Source organism: Pelobates fuscus, chromosome 2 (assembly GCF_036172605.1).
Source record: "Pelobates fuscus isolate aPelFus1 chromosome 2, aPelFus1.pri, whole genome shotgun sequence".
Taxonomy (NCBI): Eukaryota; Metazoa; Chordata; class Amphibia; order Anura; family Pelobatidae; genus Pelobates; species Pelobates fuscus.
The window spans coordinates 413,980,437-414,003,403 of NC_086318.1; the positions used below are offsets into that span (position 1 = coordinate 413,980,437).

General features: G+C 38.8%; 1 protein-coding gene across 4 annotated transcripts in view; it reads left to right on the plus strand.

Moving 5' to 3' along the window:
• Positions 1–22,967, plus strand: part of EML6 (EMAP like 6) — a 140,119-nt gene that overhangs the window by 106,724 nt on the left and 10,428 nt on the right. Inside the window, exons 29-38 of one of the 4 annotated variants that reach the window (XM_063443978.1) lie at positions 1,505–1,519; positions 12,609–12,617; positions 14,415–14,493; positions 14,818–14,947; positions 15,435–15,533; positions 19,982–20,002; positions 20,338–20,511; positions 21,527–21,735; positions 22,232–22,389; positions 22,740–22,854. In XM_063443978.1, coding sequence (XP_063300048.1) covers positions 1,505–1,519; positions 12,609–12,617; positions 14,415–14,493; positions 14,818–14,947; positions 15,435–15,533; positions 19,982–20,002; positions 20,338–20,511; positions 21,527–21,735; positions 22,232–22,389; positions 22,740–22,854 — 1,009 coding nt within the window. The remainder of the gene's footprint in view (positions 1–1,504; positions 1,520–12,608; positions 12,618–14,414; positions 14,494–14,817; positions 14,948–15,434; positions 15,534–19,981; positions 20,003–20,337; positions 20,512–21,526; positions 21,736–22,231; positions 22,390–22,739; positions 22,855–22,967) is intronic. The other 3 variants (XM_063443973.1, XM_063443975.1, XM_063443976.1) reach the window with 3 other exon arrangements.

Consider the following 22,967-nt stretch of genomic DNA (forward strand, 5'->3'; position numbering starts at 1 on the left):
TTATTATCTCCTTAGCACCTATTATTCTGTGATTTCATGCTCCCAAATCTGAAATATTCATTTTTGGTAACATCGTTATGTTCTGTTTATTGTAGGACCTCATTTGTCAGTTTCAGAATAGTATTATTTTTAACAAGTGATGAATCAATGTTCTAGACATTGCAATTAGACAAACACAGTAAAGCGGTTAGCTTGTTTTTTTATTGTGAAGGATGTCATTTTCAGAAAAATGTATAGGATTGATATCATTACTTGTCTCTTACCTTTAGTTTAAGCAAGTTCCAATATTAATATTGTGAGACGTGACTTGACATCCCTTCTTTGTATAGCTATATCTGAATTACAAGTCAGCAGACAAGAACATGCAGGAATGTAGGTGGCAAGTTAAAACAAGACACAATTCTCTGTCAATTCAGTGTCTTTCTGGGTACTCATGTAGAGTACGTGACATGATATTGCACCTAGGAAATATCTTTTTTTTTTGTGAATTGAAGTTTATTGAGAGCTTTATTGATGTAAACCGTGATAACTTACTGCAAAAAGCAGAAATTACATTTTCCGTTTAAATATGAACATGTAGTGCACGTCAAATTCTCGCTAAACAAAATCATTCTAGGTTTGTCTAGTGTTATATAACAGTAGTCAAATTCAATGCAAGAACCTGCTGTAATACACTCATCCAGAACAAGGGAGTTGAACTGGTAAGAAGTATGTGTCAAATACAGCACAATGCGAGTTACGTCAGCCCCACGATAGTCCCGGATCTCATCGATGCAAATAAATGACTTGATGAGTAAATTCCTCTATATCTATAAATCATGTGTTTCCCTCCATCTGAGAGCAGAACAGGAAGTGATGTCACAGTTCATTAGAACTTCTACACCTGTTGACCACATACAAGTATCTTTCGGCATTGCAGGGGGTTTTGATAATACAGAAGCATTCTGTTGAAACTGTGGGATTACAGTGAGGCTGATTGGAAATAATGTAATGAATAATATTGAATTAAACGTGTAAAAAAAATAATGATGCATCTTGGGAGCCAATATTGTCAATCACTGGTGTAGAAATGATGACACCCATTTCCACATGTTATATTCATGTGAATGAATTAAAAACAAGAAAGTAATCTTTCATAAATAACACAGAGCATAAAATGTGTTTTTTGATGATACTAGATTTAAAGGTTGATTCAATACATGAAAGAAGGTGAATTCTAAATGCCAAGCAGAAGATGGCTTACAGAGCTGTAAAATAAAGACCCCTTAAAGTTGCATGCCGTAAATCCCTTCCTAATAGTTTAATAAATAATGTAGTTAATAAATGTTTCATTCCTTAATGTCTTTTTATTTTAGCCTTACATTTGTGTTCATGAATTATTCAGCCGAGATGAATCAACCATCTCCTGTTTGGCCTACTTGTTTATAAATGGACAATTGTGTCTTTGAGACTAGAAGGAAACGGTTAATATTTGTATTGTGTTTTAATTTGCTTTCCTTTGGAGGCAGGGAATTGTCAAGTAAGTACTGAACAGTAATGTTTTATATAACACCTAGCATTACATAATTACATGGACACATGCTGAAATTACTGTATCAGGTTCCATATGTGTAAATATATAACGAATAAAAATATATTTTGATGGTGACATGCTTCCCTTTACTGCACACACTATAATATAATAATAAAAATATATTATTTTGTTTGACTTTTTACTAGTTCCTAGATTCATCCTGAGGTCTATATGTTATTACTTAACCTAACATAATGGTACGCATTTTATTGACCTTGGAAAGAATAAAAGGCCTACCTAGTAGATACTGTGACACTGATATACTGCAGTTGGAGCCCTTTCCACTAAGCTGTCTCATTGGCATATAATGTAAAGTATGATGTCCTAACAACCTGCACACCTAATTCTTCATTTCATCCATCTCTGGGTGCTTGCGTTAATGTTTGCTAAGCCACCCCATATATCCATACATTAAATTATAGCGCTAACTACCAAACAATAGACTGTTGCCCAGTTTTCAGTTCTGTTAATACTGTTAGCGTAGGGTAATATAGAAAGAGTTGCTAGGTTCCAGCCATGCCATATAGATGTTCCAAAGGGGGATTCTATATGGTCATCTAGTGGTGTCACCTAGTCAGTGGTTGGACCTTCACACTATCCTTCTATCGCAAAGTATTATGTATAATTTTCTGGCACATGGATATTGTTTGATCTCAAGTGCACATCACCACTGATTTTCTTTAAAATTGAGGCATTCTTATGTTATTGGAATAACCCTACATATTTCATTAATTCCACATATGCGAGGGTTTAACCATCACGGATAAGTTAATGTAGAATGAATGTTCTATAGCTGATGTATCCATCTGCAGGCTATTAAGTGGACAGTACTAAAACCCAGTCATAGTATGACCCAGGATAATTACCATAACAGCTTCAGCTCATTGTAGAGGTTATGGTGCTCTGAGTCTATGAGCACTGCTACCGTTTTTCTGTCAAAACTATCTGGGGCTCTCCTCAGCCCCTTGGATAATTGTAAATTATGTTAGATTTAGTTTACCTGTAATCTGAATTTTAGGTGAATACTTTGCTTAACTTCATTTACTGAATTCCGATAGCAGCAAACATTTTCATTAGTAACAAAGAACCAATAGAAAAACAGGAAGGTCTATATATGGGCATTCATATTGAAACTCCTCCTCTTTCTTTGTAGCGAGGAAAAAGAATGGACAGTTCCTTAACAGATAGAACTGGAAAACACCAGAAATAGAACTGAAACCAAACCAAAGGGCGTAAGTCGCTTCCATAGATAATTGCAGAGAATAAAGAGATTACACTGAAAAAGAAGAAGAGAATCCGTAGGAAGCAACGAATAAGTGAAGATATTGGATGAAAAAACATTCATATGAACATCATACTGTCAATGTAACCAACAACTATGAATGGTTGTCTGAGACGAGTCATGAAATATACCATAATCATAACAAATAAATAACCATGGCATGTAAACAAACCGAACATGAGAACACCAACGTAAATAGAGAATTACCTACCTCAACCTGAGGAAAGGGAAAGGGGGGGAAAAATATTTGCCTCCTGTCATTACTAAAATTAAGATTATAGGAACACTAAAGCTAGCATAATCTACAATTTAACTACTTGACAGGAGGTTTCATATTTTGTGAGAAGGATGGAAATAAAAGGTTCAATTAGTGTCCTCTCATGACTTGTCCACTTATCAAAGAATGCCCGAGAATGCCTGAGGAAAAAGCCAACAAAACTGCTGCCCTCCGAACATATTGGGCACTGAAGGAAGGATCCATGACAACCAAAGCCAACGAATCCATAAAAAGCCACCAAAACCAATTTCCTAACTTTCTGAATCCGGTTTGTACGGTTTAACCCCTTAAGGACCAAACTTCTGGAATAAAAGGGAATCATGACGTGTCTCACACGTCATGTGTCCTTAAGGGGTTAACGTATGACACAAGACGTAGACCAGAACCTTTTAAACTGTGAAACAGTCTGCTGTGATAGTGGATTGGTAAAGACAGGTAAGCCTCCTTTAGGTCCAGTCTTGTAGCCCAGTCACCTGGACAAAGAATGTCCCTTGAAATGTTAATATACATTGATATATCAAAATGTTGATATACGGCAAAAGCATTCAGGTGACAGAGGTTGATGACTGGCCTGAAATCCCCTATTTTCTTCTTCACCAAGAAGATATTGCTGAAAAAGCCACCCGTGACTGGTGAGCGTTGGATAGCCTTGGTATATAGGCTTTCAAACTCCATGTCTATCAGATGGTGATTTTTCTGAAATGTTCTGATCCAAAGGGGAATCGCCCTCTGACATAGTGAGGAAAAAATCTCGAGGATGTTACCTCTCACCGTAGAAACCAAGTGAGGAGAACTCTGTCCACTATTGGAAAAAAATGCAAATTCTGTCAGTGGCTTGTGAGGACATTAAAGAAGGACTTGTCCTCTGAAATAGTCGAAGTTTGCTCTTGTAGACACCTCTGGGAAGAAAATGTGATTCTCTTGTGTCCTAAGGCCTGATGGCCAGAAATGGCTGGTGGCATGGCCTCTCTGCCGACTAGCCCTCCCAAAAACACTTCTCAGTGGTGGTGATTTAAAAACTCTCCTTAACCAGGTTTGTGCCTTGCTTAGTGATGTAAATAGTGACTGACATGTTTATTTAGTTCCTTAATGAAGGGTCGCAAAATGCAAACCTTTGGCTTGCAGGCCCAATTCCTTGCGTCTGTGCGCAGTAGTGCAGCCTTGCTTCCCTCAGAAGAGAGCAATGTTAGCATTACCCAGTAGACAAAAACATCTTTTTGCTTATTCTCTGATTGTATGTAACATAGAAACATAGAAACATAGAATGTGACGGCAGATAAGAACCATTCGGCCCATCTAGTCTGCCCAGTTTTCTAAATACTTTTATTAGTCCCTGGCCTTATCTTATAGTTAGGATAGCCTTATGCCTATCCCACGCATGCTTAAACTCCTTTACTGTGTTAACCTCTACCACTTCAGCTGGAAGGCTATTCCATGCATCCACTACCCTCTCAATAAAGTAATACTTCCTGGTATTATTTTTAAACCTTTGTCCCTCTAATTTAAGACTATGTCCTCTTGTTGTGGTAGTTTTTCTTCTTTTAAATATAGTCTCCTCCTTTACTGTGTTGATTCCCTTTATGTATTTAAATGTTTCTATCATATCCCCCCTGTCTCGTCTTTCCTCCAAGCTATACATGTTAAGATCCTTCAACCTTTCCTGGTAAGTTTTATCCTGCAATCCATGAACCAGTTTAGTAGCCCTTCTTTGAACTCTCTCTAAGGTATCAATATCCTTCTGAAGATAGGGTCTCCAGTACTGTGTACAGTACTCCAAGTGAGGTCTCACCAGTGTTCTGTACAATGGCATGAGCACTTCCCTCTTTCTACTGCTAATACCTCTCCCTATACAACCAAGCATTCTGCTAGCATTTCCTGCTGCTCTATTACATTGTCTGCCTACCTTTAAGTCATCAGAAATAATCACCCCTAAATCCCTTTCCTCAGATGTTGAGGTTAGGACTCTATCAAATATTTTGTACTCTACCCTTGGGTTTTTACGTCCAAGATGCATTATCTTGCACTTATCCACATTAAATGTCAGTTGCCACAACTCTGACCATTTTTCTAGTTTACCTAAATCATTTTCCATTTGGCTTATCCCTCCTGGAACATCAACCCTGTTACATATCTTAGTATCATCCGCAAAAAGACACACCTTACCATCAAGACCTTCTGCAATATCACTAATAAAAATATTAAAGAGAATGGGTCCAAGTACAGATCCCTGAGGTACCCCACTGGTGACAAGCCCAAGCTTCGAATATACTCCATTGACTACAACCCTCTGTTGCCTGTCACTCAGCCACTGCCTTACCCATTCAACAATATTCGAATCCAAACTCAAAGATTGTAGTTTATTGATAAGCCTTCTATGTGCAACAGTGTCAAAAGCCTTACTGAAATCTAAGTAAGCAATGTCTACTGCACCACCCTGATCTATAATTTTAGTTACCCAATCAAAAAAATCAATAAGATTAGTTTGGCATGATCTCCCTGAAGTAAACCCATGTTGTCTCTGGTCTTGAAATCCATGTGTTTTTAGATGTTCAACAATCCTATCCTTTAACATGGTTTCCATCACTTTCCCCACTACTGAAGTAAGGCTTACTGGCCTATAGTTGCCCGACTCCTCCCTATTACCTTTCTTGTGAATGGGCACAACATTCGCTAACTTCCAATCTTCTGGGACTACTCCTGTTTTCAATGATTGGTTAAATAAATCTGTTAATGGTTTTGCTAGTACACCACTAAGCTCTTTTAATAGCTTTGGGTGTATTCCATCAGGTCCCATTGACTTATTTGTCTTTACTTTTGACAGTTGAAATAGAACCTCTTCCTCTGTAAACTCACGTGTAATAAATGACTCATTTATCCTTTTTGTTAACAGAGGTCCCTTTCCTTCATTTTCATCTGTAAATACCGAACAAAAATATTCATTGAGGCAGTCAGCTAGACCTTTATCCTCATCTACATACCTTCCTTCTTTTGTTTTTAATCTAACTAATCCTTGTTTTACTTTTCTTTTCTCATTTATGTATCTAAAAAAAGTTTTGTCCCCCTTTTTTACTGACTGTGCTATTTTCTCTTCTGTGTGGGATTTGGAAGCTCTTATAACTTGCTTAGCCTCTTTCTGCCTAATCTTATAGGTCATTCTGTCTTCCTCACTCTGGTTTTTTTTATAATTACTAAATGCTAACTTTTTGTTTTTTACTATTTTGGCCACATCTGCGGAGTACCACAGTGGTTTCTTGAATTTTTTGCTTTTACTGACAAGCCTAATGCAATTTTCTGTTGCCTTCAGTAGTGCAACTTTTAAATAATCCCATTTATTTTGGACTCCATATAAATTGCTCCAGTCTGATAATGACTCCTTTACACATATTCTAATTTTAGAAAAGTCTGTTTTTCTAAAGTCTAAAACTTTTGTTTTTGTGTGGTGTGACTCAGTCACTGTTCTTATATTAAACCACACTGACTGATGATCACTGGATCCTAAACTTTCACCTACAGTAATATCTGATACCAAATCTCCATTTGTTAACACTAAATCTAGTATGGCCTCTTTACGAGTTGGCTCCTCAACGACTTGTTTTAGAGACAATCCCAGTAGGGAGTTTAGAATATGTGTGCTCCTGGCACAAGTAGCTATTTTTGTTTTCCAATTCACATCAGGAAGATTAAAGTCACCCATGATGATAACTTCCCCCTTCATTGTCATTTTAGCTATTTCTTCAACTAGTAGATTATCTAACTCTTCAATTTGTCCTGGGGGCCTATAAATCACACCTACACGAGTTACTGTGTGATTACCAAATTCTAACGTAACCCAAACGGACTCTATGTTCGCCTCACTAACCTTTATTAGGCTAGATTTTATGCTATCCTTTACATACAGGGCCACCCCTCCCCCTTTCTTGCCTTCCCTGTCTTTTCTATATAAAGAGTACCCTGGTATTGCTATGTCCCAGTCATTTTTCTCATTATACCATGTCTCGGTAACAGCGACTAAATCTACACTATCAGTTGCCATTATTGCCACAAGTTCATGTATCTTATTCCCTAAACTGCGAGCATTTGTAGACATGACTCTAAGCTTATCATTTTTTAACACACTTGCTACAGGCACCTTCTGTCCTTGTTTTGGGGGACAATTGGATTGATGTTTTATCACCCTTTTGCCCCCCCCTCCTAGTTTAAAAACATCCTAGCAAAACCTCTGAACTGCTCACTGAGAACATTTGTTCCCTTTTGAGAAAGATGCAAACCATCTTTTTTGTACAGTTTATTTCCATTCCAAACAGAGCTACCATGAGCAATAAAGCCAAATCCTTGCTCCCGACACCATTCACCAAGCCACAAGTTAAAGTCCCTAATACGCATCCGCCTGTCGTTCTGAGTGTTATGCACAGGCAGAACTTCAGAGAATGACAGTGTGGAAGCAACCTGCCGTATATCATTGGCAAAAACACTAAAAACTTCCTTAACCTCTGAAACCTCATTGCAAGCCAAGTCATTTGTCCCTAAATGGACAAGTACATCCAATTCCCCTTCCTGCTTTGCTTGCTTAACAATATTACAGATACGTCTCCTGTCTCTGTGAGCAGTAGCTCCGGGAAGACACCTCACAAGACCACCATTGTCCATCTCCACACCTCTTATGATGGAATCCCCCAACAACAACTGCTTTCTATTAGGCCTCACCATAGTCTTCAAGCCTCTCTGCACAACACCACTAGCCTCAGTGCCTCTCTGCACAACACCACTAGCCTCAGTGCCTCTCTGCACAACACCACTAGCCTCAGTGCCTCTCTGCACAACACCACTAGCCTCAGTGCCTCTCTGCACAACACCACTAGCCTCAGTGCCTCTCTGCACAACACCACTAGCCTCAGTGCCTCTCTGCACAACACCACTAGCCTCAGTGCCTCTCTGCACAACACCACTAGCCTCCGTGCCTCTCTGCACAACACCACTAGCCTCAGTTCCTCTCTGCACAACACCACTAGCCTCAGTGCCTCTCTGCACAACACCACTAGCCTCAGTGCCTCTCTGCACAACACCACTAGCCTCAGTGCCTCTCTGCACAACACCACTAGCCTCAGTGCCTCTCTGCACAACACCACTAGCCTCAGTGCCTCTCTGCACAACACCACTAGCCTCAGTGCCTCTCTGCACAACACCACTAGCCTCAGTGCCTCTCTGCACAACACCACTAGCCTCAGTGCCTCTCTGCACAACACCACTAGCCTCAGTGCCTCTCTGCACAACACCACTAGCCTCAGTGCCTATCTCCAGGACACCACTACACTCTGAAAGTGCAGAAAATGAATTATGTAGAACAACAGACTGTGCAATATGCCTTTTATCCACAACTCCAAGTCTACCAGATCCTACAGTAATCCATCTGCCATTCCTAGTATGTCTCTGCGGCAATGGCTTTGCAGCAGTTCCAGCCTGAATTTGTTTACCAGATAATTTACAAATCTCAGACTTCAAAAATACAATCTCCTGCCGCAAGATAGAGAACTGTCTACAGATTAGACAACAACCAAACTTCCAAAAAGTGGAACGTGAAACAAATGCAAAGCAACTATTACACTGAACTAAGTCTGCCATTCCAATGAGGCGAATAATTTAAATCAAACAAATTTTACCTTTTTTTTTTATTTGTCCTCCTGGATACCTCAGATTACCTCCTGTTTATCTCCAGAATATCTCCAACCACACACACTTAGAAGCAACACTCTCCAGAATATCTCCAACCACACACACACTTAGAAGCAACACTTAGATGAAGCAACCAAGCTCTATTAGCCAAGCTAATGACAACTACCCTTATATACTCCTAAAATCACCTCCCACTAGGAATGTTTAACACCTGGGTAGGCCTCTGCTTATTAGCAAACAATAGCTAATTTAAATAGCAATCAATAGCAAGTAGCTACCTAATCCAATCAAATGCCTTATAATTACCAACAGGAAATCAAACCTTGTGCAGTCAGTAACCTTTTCCTACAGATGAATCTTACCTGTAACAGTAAAAAAGAACTCTTAGCACAACTATTAGACAGTTGAAGCTTCTGTAAAACTCTCCAGAATATCTCCAACCACACACACACTTAGAAGCAACACTTAGATGAAGCAACACTTAGATGTGCATCAAGTGTTAGTCCATGGAAACGGCATCATCCTCCAGTTATAGAATCTGAGTCCGTAGTGTCTAGGAGCTTGTCTTGCACGAGTTTCAAACCTCTTTCCAAGCCCTTGTGAACATTATTATGGTGAAATCAAACTCTCTATGCGCCAGTGCTGCTCGTGGACATTGTTCCCTGAGGCAGTTCTTTACCTTCTTATCTAAAGGCTTATGAAGCCAGAAGGGCATAAATTGCACAAAATGAGTTGGTGGTACCCAGATTAAATAGCGTATTTACAAGTGTATCCACAAAAACACCCTCTTCTCTTGGTGGAGGTATGGGAGGCATTTTTAGCCTCTGAATGGGGCTCTCCCATGAACTATTCCTTTATGAGCTTAAAGAAGTGGTTCTGGTGTCTATAGCCTGTCCCTGCAGGCTTTTCAGTGTTCAGAGAAAAGGTAGTGTTTACATTGGTGCCTACTAACACCTCTAGTGGCATTCACTCATATGGCCACTAGAGGTGCTTCATAGGTGCACATAACAGTGTGCGGCACTGGCAGTCAATGTGAGATGCTGAACGTTCCCCATAGAGATGTATTGCTTCAATGTATCTCTACGAGGAGATGCTGGTCGGCGCAGTTCTGCGTTTTGCTGCACATGCACAATAGCCTTCCAATTATTTCCTATAAGAAAGCATTGGATTGGCTGAGATCATCAAGATTGATGAGGAGTTTCCATATGCATGCCTATATATATAGAGCTTCCTATTTTTCTATTGGTTCCTTGTTTCTAAGTTAAATGTTTGCTGCTATAGGTGTTCAGTAAAGGAAGTTAAAGAAAATATGAAGCCTCCTGTCAATACAATTCACTTCCACATTATCCTTCTAAAGCCATCCCTTTGTAGAGCAGTGAACACTGGACTGACCAAAACTGAACCTATCAGTTCCACCCAAGGTTGGACTTATAATGCAGACGTGAATCATAAGCATTCTTCAAGGGGTGGGGTTATGGGTGATTGGAAGAGCATATTGTTAACCTGCTCCAAAACATTTTGAACAAAAATAGGGAGATGGCATCTATAGACGCATAGCATGAAGACCACTACAATGTACAGTAATGGGGCAAAGGGCCACTCCAGTTCATTCCATTGCTAGAGCCTTGTCCTAATACATACTAGGGATACAGAATTAGCTTATGTCCTGTACTGTAATTACTGCACATATAAGCACATTGAGCATTGTAAAAATAACTTTGATTAGCAAACTGGGAAGGAATGTGAGATTTTCTTTGGTTCCTACACAGATGCGTGTATGGTACACATTTTAACCCATGTTATGGGAAGTAAGCAGCTCAGTGCTTCCAATTTCTGTTTAGCCTTTAGGAATCCAGAACACTGAAATAAAGTATTATGTTTTAACTTGAGACATTCAGTTTTATATATTTTTTTCTATATTTCTTATTATTAGTCACTTAGTCTAGTTTATTTAACTATTTGCTAATTGTAGGACTAGAAGAAATTATAGAATAATTTGGCTATAAATTGTTAAAACTCTTTTGAGTCAGGGTCAGGAAAAAAGCATTTTGGGAAATAATAAAACATTTATCAACCACCAAACTGGCTAAGAGCTTGACCAATGTTTAATTAACATTAATGCTGTGTCACTAGCTGGAGAACAAAGGGGGTGCAGGAAATCCCACCTCTGTTTTATCAGTTCTTACGTATAAAGAGCTGAAATGGGGAAAAGCCTTATAGCCACTCAGGATCCAAACACTCTAGGTTTAATGCAGTTTCTGATTCTTTCTTTCTATGAAGCGAAACGGCTTCAGTAAAACAACCAGAGGAAAATTGGTGGTCGGTGATGTAGTAGAATGAATACACTCTGCAAACTGTTAGCGGTGAAATGTATTCATCAACGCCACAACAGGTGTTTTGACACTAGCAGTGGCGAAACATTGTGTGGTCCACCTGTTGTGGTTTAGATGAATACATTTCACCACTGGGAAGCTGAGTATATGATTTCTCTTACAGTTGATAAGTGTTGAGGGCTGGAGTCCTAACTACAGCACCGCAAAATAGTGAGTGCCTTTCCACAAATCACGTTTCTGCCTTTAAGTGATGACAATTCTACAAGTCAGTCCCTAAATACTACCAGCCCAGGATTGTTTGTATTCTATAGAGAAATGGAATTACCTCCGCATGGTATCCAATGGGTAGATTTGTAAAACATGGAGCATTGGTGTCCTTCAAGGCCATTTGCGAACCATCATTTTATTACACAAGTGGAGTTCTAGCAAAGTCTAAAGACTATGTATCTAGGTCTCATCCAAACATATGTTTATCAAAGAAAATGTACCTGGTAGAGAACAAATGCATTGTGTTATTTATGTATCTTGTGATCTCATTCACACATGTTTTGTCTTATATTTGTAAGCCAAGAGACTCTTCAAAAATTGATCCATAGAGGGTTTTTGTTCTATTGACCAAAGAATTCTTAATAAGTAATGGGTCCAGACAGTTTATGTTCAGGTATTAATTTCCTTCGTTCCCATTTCTCCCTAAAATAGTGATGGCAAACTTTTGTCGTACCAGTTGTTATGGACTACTGCTCTTATAAATCTCAGCTAGCCATCTAACTCCAAACAGCTGGCGTGTCAAAGGTTAGCCATACCTGCATATCTGGAGCAACAACGCACATGTATGGAAAACCGAATACACGTTGGGACCTATATACAAAAAGGAATTATACCCTTGGGCTGTTATAGCGGAACTCAATTAAGTTCTAATTCTAGATTCTAAATCTAGGTGTAGTTGAGATTTTGCCCTTATATATATTAAGATATTTATATATATATAAGGGCAAAATATATATATATATATATATATAAATACACCAATATTGATTAGATCTTAATGTATAGATTGTATTGTTGATATTAACAATTTTTACAAAATTGTAGATTTGTTATTAATTTGCAGCTGTAGAATGTTCGGTAGTTTTTCTTTCTCTTCCTGAAAATCATTTAGTAATTCTGCCAAAATCAAATGATCACAATCTGTGCATCTTAGTAAATAAGTCCCATTGTCTATAGTGTTTTCCTTGCTCCACAGTTTTTTTTCTTATTTTGCTAACTTACTACCATCAGCACTGTTATGATGTAGTATGGGTCCGTTAACCTGCAGTCGATGCTCTTATCCCAGGAACTGCTGGCATGCACTCATTTGGTTTGTACAGCAAATCAGAGATCATTAAGCCCTTTGCCTGTGCATGAAATGCATGGTCAGATATTCTCAGCAAAATTTTACTAAGTTTTTCACTTGGCTTTATTGCTGCTTACAAGGGGATCAAGGTAATTTTAAATATTGTTGCAAGTGTTGTTACATAGATCTGTGACCTCATCAATCACATATTAAATGCTCTTTTTTATCTTGGCGTTTACAATAGCTGTACACATTGATTCATTCTGATGAGTTTTGCAATGAATACTGGGGATAGCTGTAACTGGTGACTGGGGCTCCCTCTAAGCACTATTTATTGAGCATCCTGGCACAGTGCATAGTGCACAGTGACCGTTATGAAAGGGATCAGTTGTTTCAAAGGGAACAAACAATCTCTGCAAACTGATTTGAATTGTTACTAAGACGTATTACTTGCTTCCTTTTAAGGCCTGAATTTGGGGGTAAATAACCCAGAATATCCACAGTTATGGCAAAGGTTTTCTAAGAAACTAGATTTGCAGCCAAATATGTATTAAGAAGAAGCTTGACGTAAAACTAAAATATTATTGAATACTGAACTAAAGGATTTTTTTGCATACCTTCCTGTGCGTTCTGTGAAAGGTTTATGTTTGGTTCCATGTATGTTATTTGCTAAGAGCATTTAGGATGAGATAATACATTTCTCAAAATATTTTATTAGTTGGAAGAATATTACATTAGTAACAGGAAGAATATTTTTTCAAAGTAGTGAGAAATTAATTTTTTTTGGAATAGATAGAAAATGTTCCAAAAATCACCAGCAATAATTTGTAAATGGAGAGTAATATTGTACATTTATATTATACAGGGTGAGTCAAATCTAAATAAAACTTATATAAACCTGGAAGATGCCTATTGTTAGATTTAAAGGATCACTATAGTGTCAGGAAAACAAACTCGTTTTCCTGACACTATACAACCCTTAGGTCCCCCCCCCCCCCCACCCTCAGGGCCCCCCTCCCGTGGCCCTTCAGTTACTTACCTTAATCCAGGCTCCCTCGGCACTGGTGACCTCTCCTCCCGCTCCGACATCGGCTCCCGAGTGGAGCAGAATGCGCATGCGCAGAAAGAGCCGCATGCACATTCAAACAGTCCATAGGAAAGCATTTCTCAATGCTTTCCTATGGACGTTCTGCACGCTGTATGGGATTTTTGCATCCAGTGTTGCAGAAGCGCCTCTAGCGGCTGTCAGGAAGACAGCCACTAGAGGCTGGATTAACCCTGCAATGTAAACATAGTAGTTTCTCTGAAACTGCTATGTTTACATCTGAAGGGTTAAAACCTGGGGAACCTGGCACCCAGACCACTTCATTGAGCTGAAGTGACCTGGGTGACTATAGTATCCCTTTAATTTTATCAAGATTTAATAGAAGAACAGATGTACCTAAATTATATGTTGGCTTCCCTCTCCTCCATCGCATACAGGCAAGCAGACCCAGTGTGTAGTTTTCAATTCATTTGATAGATTATTTTATTTGATTCTTTTGGTGAAATATGGTTTTACGTACACAGCAGTTGACCATGTTACTGTTGAAGCAATAAACTGAGGCTGTATTGGTGATAACAAAGTACTCCTTTGCAGAACTAATTAGAATAAGATAATAGATTTTCTACTCCCGCAGATATATGCAAAGTCTATGAAAACAGGTCTTAAAATGCTCCGTGTTTTAACAAAATATTTCAGGATTAGTCTACAATATCAATCATCTGTCTGTTTAGCTATGTCTTTCTACTTATCGCTCTACCTATCTATGTCTTTCTTTTTATCTACACCTTCCTATCTTTCTATGTCTATTTCTGAATAATAAATAGTTCATAATTCACAAAAACAGCTGTATCCCAATATTGAAACCTTAAGGTTTTGAATGAATGTTTATTTACCCCTTCAGGCCGTCGGTTAGCAGAGCTGCTCCTCAACCGGAAAAGCTGCAAAAAAATAACATCACAAAGAAGAAGAAAGTGGTTGAGGTGAGTGACTCTTCTATGGACAACATCTTACACAATTAAACAATTTGCTTTAGTTTGGGGGACAGTCCATTCAAAGGCATTTGTGAAACTTACATTTAAAATAGATCTGCATTTCAACACAAATAATTTTTTTATTAGATTTTACTTTTGTATTAATAAAAGTTATGTTGTAATTATCTTTTTTTTTTTTAACTCATTTTCCAATACTCAGAAAACACTTTGACCAGTGCAGTGGAATTATCTATAGGGTCACTATTCTGTGATCCTGGCAGGTTTGCTACTGTTCTACACATGATGATCAGACCTGTCCCCATTCTCTTGCAGGACCTCTCATTGGACCATGTGTTTGGGTACCGAGGATTTGATTGCCGTGACAACCTACATTACCTAAACGATGGAACTGATGTTGTTTTTCACACGGCTGCTGCGGGCATTGTTCAAAACCTTTCTACAGGTACTTTTTTGCAAGTATTCCTTTCTAGTTGTAAGATGAGTCCTTTGTACACCGAATGGTAATTAATTGAAATCCAAATTGCAAAATCTAGACAAAATGTCCTGATTTAAAAAAAAAATCTCCAACTTTGCAATTTTAGCTTACATTTTGCAATTTAGTTTTTAATTCACCACAATTCTGTGTTAGCTGAATACCCCCAGTGTCAGTGAGTTTTTTTTTATTAACATATTACCAAATCAGTTTGTTTGTAGTATTATATAAGTCCTAATTTATAAGGCTTCTTATTCTAGGTCCTTTTGCGATTTCCATGCATTGTGCATGTTGGTTGCTCTATAAATTCTGCAGTCACAAATATTAGTTGGTATTTATGTTTATTAATGTCCATACTTTATATTTACTGCTGGGTTTGTCATGATGGTGTATAGATTAGGTATATTTACCTACATCCTTTACACATAATTCATGGAGATTTTTGTACTTTATTTAGGAAGCCAGAGTTTCTATTTGGAGCACACGGATGACATCCTTTGCCTGACTGTGAATCAGCATCCAAAGTATAAGAATGTTGTTGCAACGGGGCAAATTGGTAAGATAATCTGATATCGTACAATGCACATAGCGCTCGCTGAGTAAGGTTTCTACACATGTAAAGCAGGGACTATCTACATGCACAGCACAGTAAGCCTAGCTCTACAAGACACATCTCATATGACAGACTGCTTGGATTTTAGTTTGTTGGTCTATTCCATTCAGTGTTATTTTCAAGCATAGCGAATAAAATCGATTAACCGTTACAGGTGTTTTTGTGTAATTTTTTTTACCGTCAGATTTTTCTCTTAAGTATCTGTTCACTTACAGTGAATTTTCATTAAATTCTGTCTCTCTGATTTTTTTTTCAGTTAAAGTAAATCTTCATAATATTTATATAGTGCCAACAAAAAGAATAACTCGTTATTTCAGATTACTCCTACATTTACACAATTACTTGAAAACTAGTTAGTAGAAGAAAAAAAAACATCCAGTTTGAAAAATATAGATAAATTGGCAATTTTTTCAGCTCTGGACTACATTTGGAATGTCCCTTTCAGTAGGAGCCTGCCTGGGATTATCTATGAAATAACCCATTTGGGATTATTTCTGTGGGTTACAATTAGAATGGCCCATCTGGAATTACATTTTAAATGAGCCACCCATGATTACACTTAGAATGATCCACCTGGGATTACATTTAGAATGATCCACCTGGGATTACATTTAGAATGATCCACCTGGGATTACATTTAGAATGATCCACCTGGGATTAAATTTAGAATGATCCATCTGGGATTACTCTTAGAATGAACAATCTAGAATTGCTTTCAGTATGACCCACCTAGGATTACATTTAGAATTAACCATCTGAGATTACATTTAGAATGATCCACCTGGGATTACATTTAGAATGATCCACCTGGGATTACATTTAGAATGAACAATCTAGAATTGCTTTCAGAATGACCCACCTAGGATTACATTTAGAATGATCCACCTGGGATTACATTTAGAATGAACCATCTGGGATTACACTTAGAATGAACACTCTAGAATTGCTTTCAGAATGACCCACCTAGGATTACATTTAGAATGAACCATCTGAGATTACATTTAGGATGATCCACCTGGGATTACATTTAGAATGATCCATCTGGGATTACTCTTAGAATGAACAATCTAGAATTGCTTTCAGAATGACCCACCTAGGATTACATTTAGAATGAACCATCTGAGATTACATTTAGAATGATCCACCTGGGATTACATTTAGAATGATCCACCTGGGATTACATTTAGAATGATCCATCTGGGATTACTCTTAGAATGAAAAATCTAGAATTGCTTTCAGTATGACCCACCTAGGATTACATTTAGAATGAACCATCTGAGATTACGTTTAGAATGACCCACCTGGGATTACGTTTAGAATGACCCACCTGGGATTACGTTTAGAATGAACCACCTGAGATTACGTTTAGAATGACCCACATGGGATTACGTTTAGAATGACCCACCTGTGATTAGGTTTAGAGTGACCCACCTGCGACTACATTTAGAATGAACCATCTGGGATTGCTTTCATAATGATCCACCTGGGATTACATTTAGAATGAACCACCTGAGATTACGTTTAGAATGACCCACCTGGGATTAGGTTTAGAGTGACCCACCTGCGACTACATTTAGAATGAACCATCTGGGATTGCTTTCATAATGATCCACCTGGGATTACATTTAGAATGAACCACCTGAGATTACGTTTAGAATGACCCACCTGGGATTACGTTTAGAATGACCCACCTGGGATTAGGTTTAGAATGAACCACCTGCGATTACATTTAGAATGAACCATCTGGGATTGCTTTCAGAATGACCCACCTGGGATTACGTTTAGAACGAATCACCTGGGATTACATTTAGAACGAATCACCTGGGATTACATTTAGAACGAATCACCTGGGATTACATTTAGAACGAATCACCTGGGATTACATTTTTCACCTTGGAATTATGTTTAGAATAGCCCATCTGAGTTTACGTTAAAAATGAACACCTTACATTTAGAATGTTCCACTTCGGATTACGTATAGAATGACTCACCCAAGATCACATTTACCGGTAGATTGACTTACCTGAGATTCGGTTAGGTATATCTCATTCAGAATTACGTTGGGACTGCACATTATTACAAAGCTCCATACATATTCCCATTGTTTAAAACATAGCTGGTCCTTGAATTTTGACATAAAACATAACATTTCAAGAAATATATAAAACACATTGGGCTTAATTTTGCAGCAAAATAAATGGTCACAATTTATCTGTACTTTTTTCTTACCGATTACTTTAAGGAAGTGAGCGTAATTGTGTATTATATTATTATTCTATTTATAAAGAGCAAATATGTTTCCGACAGACAGTTCGCACACTGCTGTGGGATATATTTATTAGTTATATTTTCTTTATGTAGAGTACCAGCGTTTTCTGCAGAAATGTTACCAGGGCGACCATTAAATATGTACATTGATCCAGGGGTGTCTGAAAGGTCGATCCCAAGATCTTTAACACTACAACTTCCGCTCTAAAGGCTGGCAAAGCATCATGGGAGTTGTACATTCAACAACATCTGCAGATCTACATTTGGGCACCCCTGCATACTGCAAAAGGAATCTGTGACTTTTCTTAAAAGGGATTTAAGTCTGGTATGATGTAGGAATCGTAGATTAAGATGGAATTCCAATACTCAAAGGGAAACTCCAGTGCCAGGAAAACGATCCGTTTTCCTGGCACTGGAGGGTCCCTCTCCCTCCCACCCACCCCCAATCCCCGGTGTCTTACCTGAGGCAGCGGCGATGTCCCTCGTCGCTGTCTCCGCCTCCGCGACGCTCCTCCTCTTCATTGCGTCGGCCGGTGGGCGGGACTGATCTCGCCCACCGGCCGAGGGGACCTAATGCGCATGCACATTACGTCACCCCATAGGAAAGCATTGAAAAATCATTTCAATGCTTTCCTATGGGGTTTTGAGCGACGCTGGAGGTCCTCACACAGCGTGAGGACGTCCAGCGATGCTCTAGCACAGGTTTCCTGTGCTAGAACCCAGGAAGTGACCTCTAGTGGCTGTCTAATAGACAGCCACTAGAGGTGGAGTTAACCCTGCAATGTAATTATTGCAGTTTATAAAAAAACTGCAATAATTACACTTGCAGAGTTAAGAGTAGTGGGAGTTGGCACCCAGACCACTCCAATGAGCAGAAGTGGTCTGGGTGCCTAGAGTATCCCTTTAATGTTTGGAACAGAAAGGAAAAAGATAAGCAGGTTACCGCAGGGTAACCGTGAAATCAGATAGGATAAAGGGCTGTAGCCAGGAATGAGCGGATTTAACGGTTGATGAGGAGAGCTGTATATCGAACGAGGAAGGAAGGGGCCTGGAGCATATTTTTGCTGATGAGGTTCCAAGTGTAGCGAGTGCAGTGTTATCTTCGTAAGTATGGTGGGGTATGAGCATGAAAGTGGCCATGGAGGCTATAGAAACATCAGTGTAGGGACCTGCAGAGGGGGCTGAAGCTGGATGTTTACAGGTTGAGATGGATGAGACCGGGAGACACAGAATGGATAACGCATGTAGGAACAGTGATTATGGAGGAACTGCTGTAATCAATGCAGGTTATCAGTGAGTGAATTGGTGTTTAGACTAAGCCAAGATTTAGTGAGTGATGTCATGTTTGGATGGGGTAAAGGGGAGGACAGAATCATATATAATCCATAGACAGTGATTTCAGGGTCTGGGAATAAATAGGAAGCTGCTATACAAGTTATTGTACAGGTTAATGGTTAAGACAGGATTGTACTATTAATATGGTGATACATCCTGAAATATTCTATAACTTGGTCACAGCGGTAAATGTAATATGTTAGTCTAAAATATTCTATACGCCTAGAAATTACCAGTAGATAGCACAGGCACTGATTATATGTCAGGAGGGGATCCAGTTAAGAAGACTATATCATTGGGTGATGACTAACCTTGACATCCCAGATGTTTGTGAACTACTTATCCCATGATGCTTTGCCAGCCTACAAACTGCCAAGGTGAGCAAGTATTGATTAGCTAGCTATCCCTGTAAGCAAATTGTGCTAGACATGGTACAGAAAAGTTAGCACTCAAACTGTAAACGTGCACACTCAATGATTACTGGAAAAAGTTTAGGATGTGGGGTTTAAATGATCATTAATCAGTATAAATAGTTGAAGTTGCCTTGCTTTTTTGTAGTTTTACTAGTGAGCCGTCATCACTTTCTCTATTGGCAGCTTTATTAAGCCCTGTGTCATTATATACTAATCAGCAGTTTTTCTTTTATTTTATTTTTTTCTAATCATGTCCATACTTTTTATTTGCCCCTAATGCTGATGTGTGCTTGGCCTCAGCATTAGAATTATTACTTATTTTAGTTGTTGTTTTGCCCTGATGCTTCCTCATTTGCCATTGCTCTCACACTGCAGGGGAAGTTGCAGAGTACTCAGGTAAGACTCGCTCCGAACCTCCATCTGTGTCACTAAAGGTCTCATCCGGTGCACCCGTCACTGTCTGACACTGTATCTGTTCTGAGTGCAGATACCCGTCAGCCATGTCCCTGTCTGCGTCCATACCTCATGTCTAATACATCACCTAGACGTAGCACCATAACCTACGGTATATCCATCTACAAGCTTCTAGTTTAGCTCTCCGTATTAAAATGTCAACATGTATTTATTAGTATGTATTGTGTTTTATCAAGAATGTTTTATGTGTCGCTGTTTGCGTAGTCATACACATGGATTGCTTTGTTTCTCTTTTTAATTATGTTTGTTCTATTTAGGGGCCACACCTTCTATTCACCTATGGGACGCCATGAGTAAACAGACCCTGTCTATTCTGAGATGCTTCCACGCCAAAGGGATTGGTTACGTTAATTTTAGCGCCACCGGGAAACTTCTCTTATCGGTTGGAGTTGATCCAGAGCACACTATAACAGTGTGGAGGTGGCAGGAAGGTAATTAATAACTAAGAAAATTTAAATAATAATATGGTAAATATTCACTGTGAGAATTAATTGAAAGTATTAGATCTGCAAAGGAGGATGTTTAAAAGGGAAAATAAGGAAATAGAAATATGATTTAAATTGAAAGGAACTGAAAATACTGGAACATAAATGTATCAGGGTGATTAACCTGTTTGGAATTCAAAGGGAATTTAACATTTTAGGATAAGGTAGATGAAGTGCAAACATTGTCCAAGTGAGCTTCGTTTTCTTTTCTGCTATTTTGATCTCAAACTTGAATTCGCTTTGAATTTCACACAATACAACAATTGAAGAAGGTGCCCGAACCTGAGTCCCCGTTGGGCTCAAATGCTCCCTAGTGATCCGGTGACGTGCTTCCAGCTTCTGTGGAGGCCAGGGCAGTCGCCTTTCATTGGCTGAGAACATGACTGACATTTGTGCAGAAATAGTTGGCTTAATGACAGTTCAGTGTCGCTGCTTGAGGTGAAGTTACCCCTCCGGCAGTTAAGGTGTTAATCTCGGTGTTTGCTCCGTTTCCAAATGAAAAGCTGAACATACAGATTCCAGGAACCATGACCACTCCAAATCACAGAAGTGGTCATGGGGCTTGGAGTAACCCTTTTAAGAATACAAAGGTTCTGTCTTTAAAGAGCGCGGCTGAATGGACCTTTTTTTAATTGAAGCAAAGATTAGTTTGGAATATAGAAGCATGTATATTTTAAACTGTGTGTCATTTGAATGAGTGCTTGACAGCCTTCATACTCCAAGATCAGTTATGGCGAGAACTTATAGAATGTAATGTAGTCACCATGTAATGCGATTTAAGCTACTGAAAAAGGAACATGCTACCATAATGCTCAGTGTGCCTGGTGTCAGTATTCTGCAAACACACAGCACTAACAGATGCTTGGATCCGCACCAATATAGAACAGGTCCAGCATTTAATAATTCAATCAGATTTAGCCCCCTGTAATATTGCTGATTTCCTTTACATTTCTCTTGACAGGTGCCAAGCTTGCCAGTAAAGGAAGCCACGTGGAGAGGATATTCGTGGCAGAGTTCCGTCCAGATTCAGACACACAGTTTGTATCTGTAGGCGTTAAGCACATCAAGTTCTGGACAGTAGCCGGGAGCGCCTTACTTTATAAAAAGGGAATTGTTGGATCTGTGGACAATGCCAAAATGCAAACCATGCTTTCTATTGCCTTTGGTGCTGTAAGTACTGCAGATACCCCTACATAACATCTTATGATGCGTAGCCAGTCTCTGTCAAATTAACCATCTCATGAAGGTCACATCAGTCACGGCGATTACGCTCGACTTACAAAAAGTCACATTATTACATTTGTTGTAAGAAAAAAATGTGACAAAAATCTCACCTAATTTAAGTAAATTCTCTATATTGCTGTACAAGATCCATATATAAAAGTATATTTTAAAATGAACAGTTATGTTAATTTGCACAGCATTCTGGGATTTTTGTCACAGCACAGTATTTCTATGTGTGTACACGAGAATTAGAAAAAAAAAGCTAAAGTATTCTGTAACTATAATGCTAATAACTATAACTCTGTTACTTAGTTTGTAGAAAATATAGATATAAAATTATGGAAGTATATGCAGGTAAATAAATGTGAGACAATCCTTGCTCTGGGAATGGGTACACGTTTTTTCATCCCATAATATGTACATATATATTTACAAATTGCAGAATAGCCTCACTTTCACCGGTGCCATAAACGGGGACGTATATGTCTGGAAAGAGCACTTTCTAATCCGACTGGTGGCAAAAGCTCATACTGGCCCTGTGTTTACCATGTACACAACCCTTCGCGATGGTCTCATCGTAACTGGAGGGAAAGAGAGACCGTAAGGAAACCTCACTTACTATTCTTTTATTGTAAATTTTACTGTTGCAGTGTTAGTTATATGGTTCTTACCTTAAATGTTCAAATTTAAATTTAGTTTTCTTTTAAAATCATTTATGCTGGCTCAGGGCTATTACTCAAATTACGAGCTTATCTACTACATAGACACAAATTGTTCTCAATGCTCCGCCGATTTCCTACAATCACTGTAAATAGAAATGGTTTCATGTAACCATGATCAAGGATGAAACCTCCTGCATCCTTGATCAGATGTAGAGAGAACTGTTTATAAGTATGTTGATCTCATTTCACACGCAGGTCGATTCCTATATGATGATTTTTATATTGCAGAACTAAAGAGGGTGGTGCAGTGAAATTATGGGATCAGGAGATGAAACGGTGCAGAGCATTTCAGCTTGAAACAGGCCAGACACTGGATTGTGTGCGCTCGGTCTGCAGGGGGAAGGTAAGCCTCAAGGGAGGGGATATAAAAAAAGGTTAGATAACAGGACAGTGTGCCAAATTGTAGAATTTGAACAATCACGGTACAAACTGAATGGGTCAAGAGGGACACCGATT